The 15,916-nt window shown below is 40.7% G+C and overlaps 1 protein-coding gene across 1 annotated transcript in view; it reads left to right on the top strand.

Moving 5' to 3' along the window:
* The window catches only part of GLP1R (glucagon like peptide 1 receptor), a 278,807-nt gene that overhangs the window by 211,271 nt on the left and 51,620 nt on the right, over window positions 1-15,916 (top strand). Inside the window, exon 8 of the mRNA XM_075204458.1 lies at window positions 14,185-14,245. Coding sequence (XP_075060559.1) covers window positions 14,185-14,245 — 61 coding nt within the window. The remainder of the gene's footprint in view (window positions 1-14,184; window positions 14,246-15,916) is intronic.

Consider the following 15,916-nt stretch of genomic DNA (forward strand, 5'->3'; position numbering starts at 1 on the left):
AGACCATAATTTTAGCACAGGTTTTAGGGTATGTTGTCTGCTCGCTGCCAAGGTTAGTGGGCTGATTAAAGACCAGAGGTACCAAAGGAGGGCTGGGAAATATTATCCCAGGGGGGCAAGACTCAAATCAGCAGCATATTAGGAACATTTTAAAGGAAAAAAAATGCAAGTGACCCAGCCGAAGGTAGCCCACTCTGGGACCGACCTGAGGGGCAGATGCCCCCGCCCAACCTGCCCCTGAGAAGTACGACCGCTTGTGTAGCATATTTTGCTTGATTTCACACTGCACATGCCCAGAAACCAGACTTATGCATCTAAACGCAATTGCACCAAATTCATATCCACACACATCTGATATTTATGACCCCTTACGACTTGAGAAGCAGAACAGGGGAGGGCAGAGGCAGACTCAAGGCCATAACTAGGGCTGTGCGATAGGGGCACAGTTTATGAATATTTTAAATTCATTTGGTTAAAATTGAGGGCTGTGGGGGGCAGTATTTTTGTTTCTCACCAAAGGTGCTAAAATTATAAGTTACGGCTCTGGGCAGACTAACATAGCCCATGTACATGCAAAATATAACTATATTGGTGGTATGTTATGTTTTCTGTTGTTTGCACATACACTGTGGTCTTAATTGTCCTACCTGCACTTTGTCAAATGATTTTATGCACTTTTCCGTGATATTCTCTTTTAACTAGAAAACACACACTTAAAAATCCCTTCACATACATACAAACACATACATAATATATACTTACTGCATATCTGTCACTGAATCTTCAGAATTCATTGTTTTATTTGTGACTAATGCTGTTGCTGAACTGTATATAATTTGTGTCTATATACTAAGGCTGAAAGACAGAAACAATGTTTTCTGAGTGTTATCCTTATGAAAAATCACCCTGGTAATATCTTATATATACTAAACATACAGCATGTCGGTTGGAAAGGAAACATTATAAATATTGATTGTTACTTTGTGTAGAATACATTCCTAGAGTATGAAAGATAAATATCTCTCTACTTTCACTTTACCCTGCTGAGCCCGAGTCCATCCTGTATACGGATAATATCAGTTACAATAAATGGGCAAATGAAATGATAAAGTGTTTATATTCCGAATAAACAATGGAAAGGGCTCATTGCTTGATCTCTGATCACTTATATCAGTATATTACAGGCAGAAAATCTCATCTTCCCCTCTCTCTCTATAATGCAGTAAAATAGAGGATTGGACGGGTCCTCTTCTGCATTTAGATTAATTTTATAATAATAATAATAATAATAATAATACGATCCTTAATATGTACGCATAAACCTCATAATACTGTGGAAGGAAATAAAACAAGGATATGTTGTAAATTATAATAACACAGCTTTCTCCTTCCAATAACTATGTCATTTTGTTTGTGTATTGTGATTGTATCACAGTCCTAGGTATGTAGTAAGGTCATTAATTATTTTGTTCCCAGGCAGTACATTTGCATATGTTTCTGATATAGGAGACACTATTTGTTTCCAGATTAGTAATTAAATATCACCAAGAGAGCTGAGCGATGTCAGCCCAGGGCAGAAAGGGTTAAGTTACTATTACTGATTGGTCAGGGTGGGAGAAAGCCGTTCTGATTAGCAGCGGTTAAACCCGATAAGGAGTATAACTACAATGAATTATATTGATACATATAGTCCAGTCACTGTGGTTATATTATTAACTAGGGAAAAAGGTTATATTAGGAAAGGATTCCATAGAGCGGTAAGTGGTTTCAGCAGTGACAGCGGTATCCTCTGAGTTGCCAGCATTCAGCAAGACCAATCAGACAGCTGCAGCGCTCACACGGTTACAGCCAGTGATTTACTTGTCAACACTCCAAGAAAACCTCACTAAGTAAGAAGTGTCCGTCTCAGTAACCGCGTACTGAGCCGTCTGCCGCTGTTACTGGCTGTAAAGTACAACCCCACCGGCACTGATTCACTCATCTGGAAGGAGAATCTCTGAGAGAGTAGAGGCCGTGGTTAGATACAAGCTTTGTAATAATAAGTAAGAGCCACTGGAGAAGACAATAGGCAGATAAGTAACAGATACAAACCATCCTGCTGAAAGCAATAGGGATACACATTACCTTTATTATCATTATTGTCATAGGAAATTAAACGTAAGCCGGATCCAATAATACTTCAGCCGTATTAATATAAAACCTGCTCTGAGTTTCTATTTCCAGAAATTGCCAGATATTCATTTCATTTTGTTAATTTGCATGATAAGAAAAGTCAAAATGTAGCAGAAGAGTATTAAACTGGATCATCAAGTGACGCTCGGCTAATAAGGATTAAACAGTTCTTTGAAACAGCCAAATACAGTCTGACAATATTACCTTGTCTTATATGGAGAGACCTCAACACCTGTTATATCGGACATAGCCCCGCAGCGTAGACCTCTTTCCAGTCACATGGTGCAGAGGATATACCCAGAGTATCAATATTTATATGTACAAATGTTTTCTGAAAAACCTCATCAGTTTTGAAAACAATGAGTCTTTCTATAGGGTCCAAACTTCCAAGAACAAATATTTATCCAACAAATTCAGTCTTGTGTGGAATTCCATAGGTGAAACACAAATACAGATTAATGATTACCGGTGTTCCAGCGACCATCTGTGTCAGGCGGGTTCCTCCGCGCTGCCGTGGTACTCTCCACCAAAGTGTGTATAGAGATAGAGAGACCTGAAGAGGCCAGTGAGCTAAAGTGTAAACGTCACATCCCAACCTCCTAGCACTTTAGGACCTTTAATTGTATTAACGCTTCTCTCCAAAAATAGTGCCGGGTTATCTGTATTTATTATCAGATAATGAGAGTGTAGAGAAATCAGTGCTGTATTTAATAGGAAAGCAATTTTGTGTGCATGAAGCTTTTGTTTATAAAGCTCGGAGTCTGGCCATAATTGCATTTTTTCACCAAAATACAACATTAAGACAGAGCGCTCTGAGCTACCCCTAGTCAAGTCTATCTCAAGTCTAGTCAAGTCTAGTCAAGTCTAGCTCAAGTCTAGGTCAAGTCTAGTCAAGTCTAGCGCAAGTCTAGGTCAAGTCAAGGTCAAGTCTAGCTCAAGTCAAGGTCAAGTCTATCTCATGTCTAGGTAAAGTCTAGGTCTAGTGTAGTCAAATTCTGTTGCAGAAATGGCTGTGTGCCTCCACATGGAGAATCTCTTCTACTCTGCTAGAGATGCCTTCCCCCCACCCAATACCTCCCCTTACCTTGTGTACAACTCTGCAAACTCTGACATTTTGCTCCCTGTGGCTTGTTTGAAGTTTAGGTGGACTTGCGCAAATCACGGTCCATGGTGAGTTTACAGCTGATTTTGTTCTGCTCAGCGGACGTTTTCAGAAATCACCTCTTGTGAGGTTGAAGAAAAGAGAGAATACTCTTACGTTTGTTTGTCTGATATCTTAGTATTTAAGTTATGTTCCGGGTTATGGAATAAAAATATTTTTATCCTGATCTTCATCATCTCTATGTAGAAGCTGCATTTACATTTATAATTGAAGTATAGAGTATTTAATTTTAAAAGACAAAGCAATTTCTCAGTCCTTGTTATTCTTATGTATACCCCAGGTTCCAGTATAGAACAATATTATATACACTCTGATTTACATCTAGTAATTTGTGGTCATTTATTTAACAAAGGCAAAAAGCTGTTAACAAAGCACATAATTGGACATAACATAAATAGCTGTTGGCGATGGTGTGATTATATAGATCGCTGTAATGTGCTGGTTATGCAGAACTTGTCTGAATGTGTTTCAGGGATTTGCTTTAAATGAGGAAACAGCACTAAAATGTAAATACCATTTGAAATGAGGAAAAGTATAGATAGAAAGAGGACTTCTGGTGAGCAGCTTTGCAATTACTTTTATTTTGCATATACTTTTTTGCATTATTTTTATTTTGGAATGAAATTCTCATTTATAAATTAATGGAAATCAGCCATAGTAAAGTTTAGGTGAAGTGATTGCAATTTAATGCGCTGTTTCATCACCATGATTAGGCACATGATTAAAACCACACTTCCCATTGTCATACAGAAAGAAGAGTCTCTCCACCAATAACCAGCAAGTTTAAGACAAACTTTGGTCATTAATGAAGAGCAAACACAATATCAAAGTGTATACACCGATCAGACACATCAGTAAAACCACTGACAAGTGAAGTGAGTAACATTGATTATCTGGTTACAATGACACCTGACAAGAGGTGCGATATATTAGGCAGAAAGTGAACAGTCAGTTCTTGAAGTTGATGTGTTAGAAGCAGGAAAAATGGTCTTGCGGGGTGTTCCCAGTATGCAGATTTTGTATTATGGGAAAAGATATTAAAATGCAGTATTACAGTTGGAAATTAAGTGTATTCAAAAACATGTCTGATAGTACCGGACGCCACAGGGCGTTTAGACCTGACAAAATACTTTCAGCAAGTTTGTGTAAGTAGCATAAGAAGCACTGGTTAAATGCAAGCAAGCAAGTGGGACTATAAGTACCAGCATGCCCTATCTGCCGCTCATGAAAAGCAGAACACAACTGAAAATGGCACCAATCATAATCCTACATTTGCAGCAGGTGACATGTCAGGTACACAAAGTGTGTTGAGCAATAACTCCGCTTTTGTGCTGATCGTTGCTTGTGGAACGACAGTACAGTAATACAGACTCATCCACCTTTAGCATAAGTACTAAATTATTGCTTTCAATATGATTCAATGTTTGGCATTAGTCATTGTTTTGACACTGCTTATGCCCAAGGACATTATAAATGAAGACAGTCATTAGAATAAAACAATTTATTGATACAACGGTTCTGCTCTACATACATTTTTAATTTAATTTGTATTGAATTCTTTAACTGCTGAGGAAATACATTCAAACCTGACAGATGTAACCCTGAGACAATCTGTCCAACTGATAATAAATTTCACCATAGAAATTCGAGTGGCAAATGGCTCCAATCCTTCTCTCACCGAGAGACAGTTTTGTTCTCTACAATAACTCCAGTGCAATTCTACCTACATAAAGCTGATGTAATCTGTATGTTCTATAGCAGATGAGGAATAGAAAGTTTACCTTAAATTGTTTTTATAGTTGGGTGTCTTTGGATTCCATGTTCAATAATGTGTATTCAATAATGATACGTCACCACTAGTTAAGTACCTGTTTATGCTAATGAGAAACTCCAAAACAAAACTGTAACTTTTATAGAATACATGATTTTTTTTTTACTTATTTTTCCGACTGAATCAAAATATATTTTTTCCATATTTAAAAAAGAAACAAAAAGCTGTCAAAGATCCCGTCAGAGCTGAATAACTACAATAATTTGTCTTGTAAGGGGTTGTTGTTTACCTTTATTAAAAATGACCACCTTCTCCCTCTGATAATATCCATATCTACTGAATAGGCGCAGTTTTGTACCTTCGAAAAACCATGTCTCTGCAGTGGGTACATTTATAATGCGCTGACAGCTTTAGCGCTGTGACGGATCAGGATCCTGCTCTCCTCTGAATGCCAGTCTTAAAATAAAGTTCCTAGGTATTTGTATGCTGCATGCTAAAACACCCAGGGCTGAGTCACTAAGGAACGTAAGTTCATTTACGTGGCCTATTTTTCGAATTTTAGCTTTGCGTATGCGTAAAATCAAGACTTACACAATTCATGTTCTCACGTAAATGACACTGCCCACTGCCTGCGATTTGAAGGGCGAAACGGGGGAGGTACAGTAAAGGAATGCTAAGGACAAGTGCACGCACATGCGTCAGGTTCAAGCTTTGGGCTTAAGGTACGTGTTTTATAGTCGAATCATTTGCACCAGCTACAGGGCAGGGGTAAGTACCGATTAATAGTAATGGCGGTCATGGACATAAGCAGAGTGTATTTAAACCCATATTCAACAGGAAACATTTCTTCAAATCCACTTGGAGATGAATACGGGCTTTCGGGCATTCAAATTGCTTCTTTTTTAAACACAATATGCATTCAGATCGCGTCCCTTAATTAATCAGGCCCTCAGGGGTTTGCCCACCCTATAGCTGGATTTGCTGATAACTCCAAATGAGGCCCATAGCTGGGAACGTGTAACTGGCCCATCGCATTACTCTCTTGTAGTACAGACAGCAGCCATTGCAGTGTTTTCAGGAAAGAGAAGTTATCTGTCCCTTTTCTTATCTTTAGTACAGTTATGGAACAGAGAAATCAATGATTATCTTAATCAGTAAAAGGGTAGGGGTTGGGATGAAGATTTTTAGTGTAGATATGACCATGTCAGTGGGGAGGGTATTCGGACATTTCCATTTGAATCTTTTTTGCATTTTAGGTAAATTTACTTAAATAACCTATTATAACAAACCCAATAACTACAATTTGGAATGATCAATTAAGAAAGCACTACAAAAGTACTTGTTTAAGGGTTTAAAAGATTCTTACATCCTGATTAATGTCTTTTTAATTAAATGTGGTGTAAAAATATATAAGTCTTCCATCAAAGATATTTCTACTAACATTTTCTAATTCCTGCACTTTTGTAGAATATTCACTATAGAATCAGTAGTACCCCACTAGTAGTGATCTCTAACCAAATCTTGTCAAGCAGATTAACATTTTCAAACTATTCTCCAAATAATAATTTATGTAATCTTCAAATTTTAATTTCTCAAAGGCTGCCTGTTAATGAGCTGAATCGCACCTCTGAAGTAATTGATATGTTATACTTAGCTAAATATTTTGGCCATGTTTTCTCTCCTCACATACAGGAGGCTGTCATGTTACTAGTGAGCACTGAGCAGGCAGAGTTTGATTGACAGCCTAGTAGACCTGCTTTTCTAAAATATACTAAACTGGTACAGAGACAGTCAGGGGCAGGCTGCTGAGTCAAATCTTGACCCCAGGGCTAATTTGTCAGCCCTCCACTGGAGACAGTGATGTCACAGCAGCTTAATGGACTGTAGTCTCAGGTGTTTTACCTAATTCAGAACCCTTTAGGATGCTGCCCCATAGATGTGCTGTCTTTAATGGAGTATATTGATAATTCCCTTTTAAACTACTTTATTAACAGAGCTACATTAGAATGACAGATTAACAGTGAACTAATGTATATATACGTCATATCTGTAATCAGTTTTGGGTTATTGTCCTTAAACTTGTACAAATCACCTTTTCCTCATGTTAATTTTACCCTGCCCTCATTTAAACATGATTATTATCTACCAAAATACCATCCAGCCATTTCTGTAAATTGAGAGTCTATTGGCTGTTCAATGGACAGGGGTAACCTGAACCATTTTAATGCCTATTGGATGACCACCGCTATCTGGCCAACTCCTGTCCACTACACATGTCAAGCAGATCATTCACTATTTCAACTTTTCAACAATTGTTTTACTTGTTCTTGTTGTTTTTTGGGAAGAATATTCTCCCTTCATTTCCTCCATTTTCTCCTGTTTTCATCCCTCTGTCTTAAGCAATCACCAGTAACTACAATAACTGTTATCACCTCTTCTTTCTGAGGTTTTTGATTGACTATTTCTTTTCTCTCAGATATCTCAGTGACTGTTGATCTCCCTCTTTTCTCTCAGATATTCATGTGACTGTTACCGTCTTTCCTCCGTTTCTTCTGTCTCTCAGCGTCCTCAGTGACTGTCACTGTTTATTATTTGAGGGACTGCCATGGGGCCATTTGTGACTGGAAAGCACAATGGTGATGGTCCCAAAAGTTACATTTTTGCTGCTTCTGGCAAGATTTAGGCAGTAAAACTGGTTTTGTACAGAGTGTGTGTTTAATCGGGATAAAGTGTGGGATTGGGGTATGTTATACCCATAACAATTGTGCACCGCCAAAATCGCAAAAATAAAATCTTGTGCGCACAAGATATTTAATATAGCTACAGCGGATAGAGATAGAGATAATGTTAGCGTTCCTCACTTTGCACAGGGACATAGATATTTTGCACTGTGCAGTACACCTTTATTTCAGTACAATTAACCAGTACACAAGTATACCAATTGTCACACATCAGGGTCTTAGCCGCACTTACCTCATCCTCCGCTGTCATATTACGGCTACCTGGGTTCCTCCTGGTTGCCTGCAGCATTCCTGTCCATCACATCTCTGTTTGTAAACAAATACTGTTTGTTCTGCTGCATGGGCACGGCCATCTTGGATGCAGTCAGGTGATCATTCCAGACCAACCAGTTTCAGCAGCTGTGATCACATGAACTATGTAGCCAATAGTTGTTCGGGACACCCTATTTAAACCTGCTGCAGCGATCTGTTCATTGCCAGAACAACACACTTCTCGCCTGAGGATAGTGCTAGGCTCCAGGTTCCAGTTGTTCCTGATTCCCTGTGTTTACAAAGTGATCATCTTCTATGTAGATCCTGCTTTACTAACTACATATCACTTTGCCAGTATCTTGCATTCTAAAGAGCATATCTTCTTCTAGCATCCTGCAGTATCCGGAGTTCATCATTCTGGAAGTACTTTGCACTTTCAAGCTGCTCATCTTCCTGTAATATTCTACATTCAGCAAGAGTGCTCACCTCAGTAAGACCTTTGCACCATCCAGTATCTATTCTGCAGTACCAGTGGCCTTGCTGTTATCACCTATTCTTTTGCTACAGCTGGTTCTGAGTTTCTAGAGCTTATTTCCAGTTCCGTGTATCTGTCTGTGGGTTCCAGGTCTGTGCCTGCCACGCAGTCCTGAGTTCGCCATTCCGTGTCACGGTGCTGAGTTCCTAGTCCCTGTCTCCAGTTACAGTTCATTCTCTTCTGAGTTTCTGAGTTCTTATTAGTGGGTTCCAGTCCCGTGTGCCTGGTCGCAGGAGCCGGGATTGAGTTCCCACGACCAGTTCCAGTTAGTTGTTACGCCGGATTCCAGTCCAGTACTCAGACACAGACGCCGGTCCTTATACTCCTATACTGCTTGTGATACTCTGAGTACTCTACATGAGCAGAGAGATCATCCAGGCCAATAGGCTCTGTTTCAGTCCTGCTCCAGCTAGGCCCAAGGGTCCAGAATCGGATCAAGAAATACAGACGATCGTGACAATTTGTTCTGGCCTAATGGATCCACTAGGGGAGCATACCCCAAGGGAGGACATATTCCAAATATAAGCTGAACGCATTGAGAGACAAGAAACTAACCAGGGGCAAATTTTGAGATTCTTGCAGGATTTTTCTATGCATATGGATACCGTGCAGGTATTTGTAAAATGGTTTCTACATTGATTATGGGGGTGTAATCTCCTTAATAATCTGTCAAATGTATGGATGACCATTTAATACCGTTAATTATGCAACCAACTCCTCGCAAAGGTACTTGTGATTTAACCTAAGAAATATAATTCTTATTTTCCCTTAAATCCACAGAACCAATATTCATATAATAGCGTATGCTCATATCTTCAAGAAAAACTATGCACAAAATATAGTTTAATTTAAAACATGTTGTATTAACATTCTAATTGTAAAACTTATGTATATATTATAAAACAGTAAACAGCGTAACAATATTTTATACAAAGTATAGATTTTGGTGCCATACATTACATTTATTGTCTATTATATAAATTGTGTGTGTGTTTTGACTAAGTATTGTCTAAAGGTGTGAATGTGTTGGTATTAAGCTTTACCTATTGTTCTAGGTGTGTGAATGCATTGTGTGTGTGTAGGGGGAGGAGGGGGGTGAGAGACCTGTGGGGGAGGGAGAACACACAGACAATCAAGCACATATTTTAATCCTTCCAAATATTCTCACATACTCTACCACATTTCTCCCTCTTTCATTTCACTTGTCTCAGTGAATGTCCAACAGTCATTATTCACTATTCACATTCCCTTTACATGAGTGTTTCTAGATGGCAGCCATTGTACAAGCATGCCAGATACTAGATCCATTTCCTCTATTGTCTGAACTCTGCATGCTCTAAACACATGGAATTTCACCTTACTGCCATATTAACTACATCAACATTTCCATCAATAAACCACATTTTTTCAGAGATTCAGAGTTACAAACTACCTTTAAACCAACAATATAACAAAATGTTATATTAAACAATCTGACCACTTCCTGAACAATCCAATCACTTGATATGCATCTAAAGTTCCTCCACACTTATCAACAGCAGCATAGCAGACTTTCCAATACCATCTACACGGTTTCTTCACTTTCCCATAAAACACTTTTCCAACACCATCATTCTATCGAACAGACAAACTGTGCACAACCATTTCCACACACTTCTATACACTTACACTAAACTGCATAAAACAAAATATTTCATACACTTCTATTACACAACATTTCCAATTTCCATTAGCCTTCCAAGAATGACCTTTGCCAAAACCACAAATGCTTCCATGTGAGCCAACAATCCATCCTAAATATAACAGGAACTCCAGGAATTGTATAGTATTACAGGAATCAACACATTGTCAGCCTTAAGCACATGTGCTTGCTTGCAATGGCCTAATTTACTACCAATGCAACTTTCATAGCAACAGGGCCCAGTTCTTATTAGACTACATAATCACAGGCAAATCAGACTAACAGCATTACCTATGCATATCTACACAGCATTGCAACACTATTACAAGGCATGCATTTATGTAACACTATCCATACTAAACCAAAGTCTTCACTAATTCCATTTTCTCTGAACTCAGACTGTTCCATTCAAATTTACCATTTCTATACAAACTTCCATATAACTAACGGCAAATGATTATTCATTCTCATATAATCTACCACATATGCATCCAGATTCAACTGCTTCCATTCAAAAACACCTTAAAAACTATATATTTCCAGATTCACTCACCTTTCATTCATTCCATTCAAAAACTCCATTACAATCATTTATCCTGCTAGCCAGGGCTTTGAAAGGCACTAAGGCAACTTACTTTCCCGCATTTCCAGCTAGGTGCCATGTCCGCATGTCTTATCAGGCTGGCAGCAGGGCACGAAGAGACCTCTCTTTACTACATAACTTGATACCTTTCTTCTGGGCAGAGTTTACCTTCCCACAGGAAACAGACCACAGCCTTTCACATGTTAATCTGACCAACTGCTCAAAACTTGTTTCACTGATATTCAAGATCCACAGTAACAGATGGGGGAGGGATTGTATGTGCACAGCCAGTGTGCTCATTAAACTATGGCTGAAATCTGATATATGTTATAAAATAAGATGTAAAATAATAGATTATATACTCTTCATCAGTATTCATCAGCATTCATCAGTATAACCATTTCATACTCCACCCGAGCCAGCAAGGCCTGCTTCACTACCTACTCCATTCAGACTCCATCTTCACACACCAGCTAAATATGATGGAGATCTGAAGAATTGCCACGGGTTTCTCAATCAGTGTAGTATACAACTGAATTACAACCAAGGAATTTCCCTACTGCACGTACCAAAACAGTTTATATTATTTCACTACTATCAGGGCAAGATCTGGCCTGGGCATCACCACTCTGGGAAATATCTGAACCAATTTTGATATTGATAGCTTCCTGTCTACCTTCAGCAGAATGTTCGACGAGCCTGGAAGAGCTACGTCAGCCGCTTCAGATATTCTGCACCTTTGGCAGGAACATCAGTCCGTGGGTCAGTGTGCCATATAATTTCAAACACTTTCTTCTAAGCTGTCTTGGAATAATGATGCTCTTGTTGCGGTCTTCTGGCAGGGCCTGTCTGACCACATTAAGGATGTATTAGCGTCTCGGGAGCTAACTACAACGCTAGACAAATTGATTATCATCTGAAATTGGGTTGATCTTCGGTTCAGAAAGAGAGCTCTAGAAAGGAAGAGGCTGGAGCATCCCAAGTTCGGCCCTATTCCACGGGTCCGTCCACCGTCTCATTTCCCTGGAGAACCCATGCAACTAGGCAAAGCGCGTCTTTCACCAACAGAGCGGAAACGGCGAGTTAGAGAGAAACTTTGCTTATATTGTGCCAGTTCCGGACATCTGCTACATTATTGTCCTTGCAAGTTGGGAAAACGCACCCTCCTAGCTGACGATGGGGAGGTCAGCCTAGGAGTGGCCCTTCGCTCCCCACAAGGCAAGGACTGTATTATCCCATTCACCCTGAAACACGCTCAAGGCTCCCAATATATTTCAGCACTGCTGGATTCTGGAGCAGCTGGGAATTTCCTGTCTGCCAAATTAGCTGCTGAACTAGCCATTCCACTAGTGACCATCTTTCTCACTGTGGTTGATGGTATCCGAATTCCAGGGAGTACCATTACGCATCCGACTTCTCCAGTGACGCTTCAAATAAGAGTTCTGCATTCAGAGTCTCTTACCATTCTGGTCATCCTAGAAGCCACTAGCCCTGTGGTTCTCGGGTTTTCATGGCTTCAAACGTATAACCCCATATCGACTGCTCGACTCCGCAAGTCTCCAGTTCCAGTTCGCTCTGTTCTGAGTTTCCGTGTGTTTCATATCTGAGTTCTTATTAGTGGGTTCCAGTCCCGAGTGCCTGGCCACAGGAGCCGGGATTGAGTTCCCACAAACAGTTCCAGTTAGTTATTACGACAGGTTCCAGTGACTGTAGCGCTCTCTCTCTCTCTGTTATCCCAGTGACTGTAGCTCTCTCTCTGATATCCGAGTGACTGTAGCTCTCTCTCTCTCTCTCTGATATCCCAGTGACTTTAGCTCTCTTTGATATTCAAGTGATTGGAGTTCTCTCTCCCTCCCTCTCTCTCTCTCTGATATCCCAGTGACTGTAGCTCTCTCTCTCTCTGTTATCCCAGTGACTGTAGCTCTCTCTCTCTGATATCCCACTGACTGTAGCTCTCTCTCTGATATCCCACTGACTGTAGCTCTCTCTCTCTCTCTATCTTTCTCTGATATCCCAGTGACTGTAGCTCTCTCTCTCTCTCTCTGTTATCCCAGTGACTGTAGCTCTCTCTGATATCCCAGTGACTGTAGTTCTCTCTCTCTTTCTGATATCCCAATGACTGTAGTCCTCTCTCTCTCGCTCTCTCTCTCTCTCTCTCTCTCTTTTTCTCTGATATCCCAGTGACTGTAGCTTTCTCTCTCTCTCTCTCTCTGATATCCCAGTGACTGTAGCTCTCTCTGAAATCCCAGTGACTGTAGCTCTCTCTCTGATATCCCAGTGACTGTAGCTCTCTCTCTGATATCCCAGTGACTGTAGCTCTCTCTCTCTCTCTGAAATCCCAGTGACTGTAGCTCTCTCTCTGATATCCCAGTGACTGTAGCTCTCTCTCTTTCTCTCTCTCTCTCTGATATCCCAGTGACTGTAGCTCTCTCTCTCTGATATTCCACTGACTGTAGCTCTCTCTCTCTCTCTCTGAAATCCGAGTGACTGTAGTTCTCTCTCTCTTTCTGATATCCCAATGACTGTAGTCCTCTCTCTCTCTCTGTCTCTCTCTCTCTCTCCTAACTCTGTTACCCAAGTGACTGCCACTCTCTCTCTCTCTCTGTCTCTCTCTCCTAACTCTGTTACCCAAGTGACTGCCACTCTCTCTCTCTCTCTCTCTTTCTCTCTCTGTCTCTTTCTCTCTCCCCTAACTCTGCTACCCCAGTGACTGTCACTCTCTCTCTCTGTTACCCTAGTGACGGTCACTCTCTCTCTCTCTGTCTCTCTCTCTCTCCCCTAACTCTGATACCCCAGTGACTGTCACTCTCTCTCTCTCTCTCCTATCTCTGTTACCCTAGTGACTGACACTCTCTCTCTCTCTCTCTCTCTCTCTGTCTCTCTCTCTCCCCTAACTCTGCTACCCCAGTGACTGTCACTCTTTCTCTCTCTCCTATCTGTTACCCTAGTGACTGTCACTCTCTCTTTCTCTCTCTCTCTGTCTCTCTCTCTCTCCCCTAACTCTGATACCCCAGTGACTGTCACTCTCTCTCTCTCTCTCTCTCTCTCCTATCTCTGTTACCCTAGTGACTGACACTCTCTCTCTCTCTCTCTCTCTCTGTCTCTCTCTCTCTCCCCTAACTCTGCTACCCCAGTGACTGTCACTCTCTCTCTCTCTCTCTCTCCTATCTGTTACCCTAGTGACTGTCACTCTCTCTTTCTCTCTCTCTCTGTCTCTCTCTCTCTCCACTAACTCTGATACCCCAGTGACTGTCACTCTCTCTCTCTCTTGTCTTTCTCTCTCTCAGGTGTTCCAATGCTGTTTGTTCTCCCGTGGGGCATAGTCAAGTACCTTTATGAAGATGATGGGTTCGTTACTACGTTCTGATTGTTATACGGTCTATGGAGGGCTGCTAGCCACATGTTGCAGTTGCTGTGTGTGTTTGTGCTGTTTGGGCTGAGAGGAGCCATCTACATGAAACTCTGTTGTCTGTGTATATTCATAGGCACAATATGAAAACTGTGCTGTCACACCCAGCAGCCACATCAAACCAAGCATGTTCATGAAGGAGCAGCCCAACAGGCCAGGATTTCAGGATATTTCTGCTTGAACACAGGTGAGTTCTTCAGTAGCTTAGTCATCTTACTCACCTGTGTACAAGCAGGATTCCTGACCTGTGTGGTTGTGTTTGAGGACTGGAATGACAAGCAGGGTGGTAGGAGACATAAAATATACAGAAATATCTAATTTCAGCCACTTATTCACATATGGAGAACAGTATCTTCCATTTCACGCTTCATTTAACAGATTTATTGCTGGCTCCCCCTAGGGGGTGTTTCATGAACCAGAAAACGTCAGTAAACTAGCGTAGTACAGACTGCTAAGGATTTATCCTGCAGATTTACAATATTCATGGCACTTATCGGTTATTTTATTCCAGTATTACAGCCAGTTGGATTCGAGGAAGAATTATTTCAAATCATTACAGTAAGAAAACACATAATTTAGTTAATTAGTTGTTATAACAGTCGTTATGTTATTTTAGTCCTTGACCTGTTTTATGTGTGTTTTGTTATTCTTAGAATACAGCCCCCAGTGGATTTCCTGGTGGAAGATATAATGTGTATTATGTCACATGGTTTTAATACCCAGGTAGCTGAACATTTTATACAGAATTATATTCTGCTACCCTACAAAACAGAGGCTGTCTGTATCCCCCTCACACTGTGTACCTCAGTATACTGTTCTGTTACTCATTAAAACGAGGTACCAGGATATCTACAGGACTTTTGAAGTTCCCTCATACAGTAGATCTGGCTATGGCACTGCAGTCTGTGTATTCTGTAGTTTAACAGTATTAGTGAACGCTTGTGTTAAATAAAGGGGATAATATATGAGAGAAAAATAACTTCATAAACATGGCCATAGAAACAATCCTGAGCACTGTATGTACGGCACAGAGACAACCCTGCGCACTGTATGTACGGTACATAGACAACTCTGCACACTGCATGTACGGTACAGAGACAACCCTGCACACTGTATGTACGGCACATAGACAACCCTGAGCACTGTATGTACGGTACAGAGACAACCCTGCGCACTGCATGTACGGTACAGAGACAACCCTGCGCACTGCATGTACGGTACAGAGACAACCCTGTGCACTGTATGTGCGGTACATAGACAACCCTGCGCACTGCATGTACGGTACAGAGACAACCCTGTGCACTGTATGTGCGGTACAGAGGTAACTTTAAATTGCACCCAGGGCTGACTCCAGCATTAGTTAAATCTAGGCAGCTGTTTAGGTCCTAAAACACTGAATAACTGACATAATGACACTCACCCACTTATATTACTTTGTTCATTATTTAGGCCTTAAGATTGACTCTTACCAGGGTGCTATCTCCGTGAAGTTGGTATGTTTTTTCCATGTTTTCATGTGTTAGCTCTGGGTGCTCCACTTCCCTCGCATTGCCAAAAAACTTACAGGTAGGTGGGGTCATGAGTTCAATTCCCGACCATGGCCTTATCTG

Source organism: Mixophyes fleayi, chromosome 3 (assembly GCF_038048845.1).
Source record: "Mixophyes fleayi isolate aMixFle1 chromosome 3, aMixFle1.hap1, whole genome shotgun sequence".
Lineage (NCBI taxonomy): Eukaryota > Metazoa > Chordata > Amphibia > Anura > Limnodynastidae > Mixophyes > Mixophyes fleayi.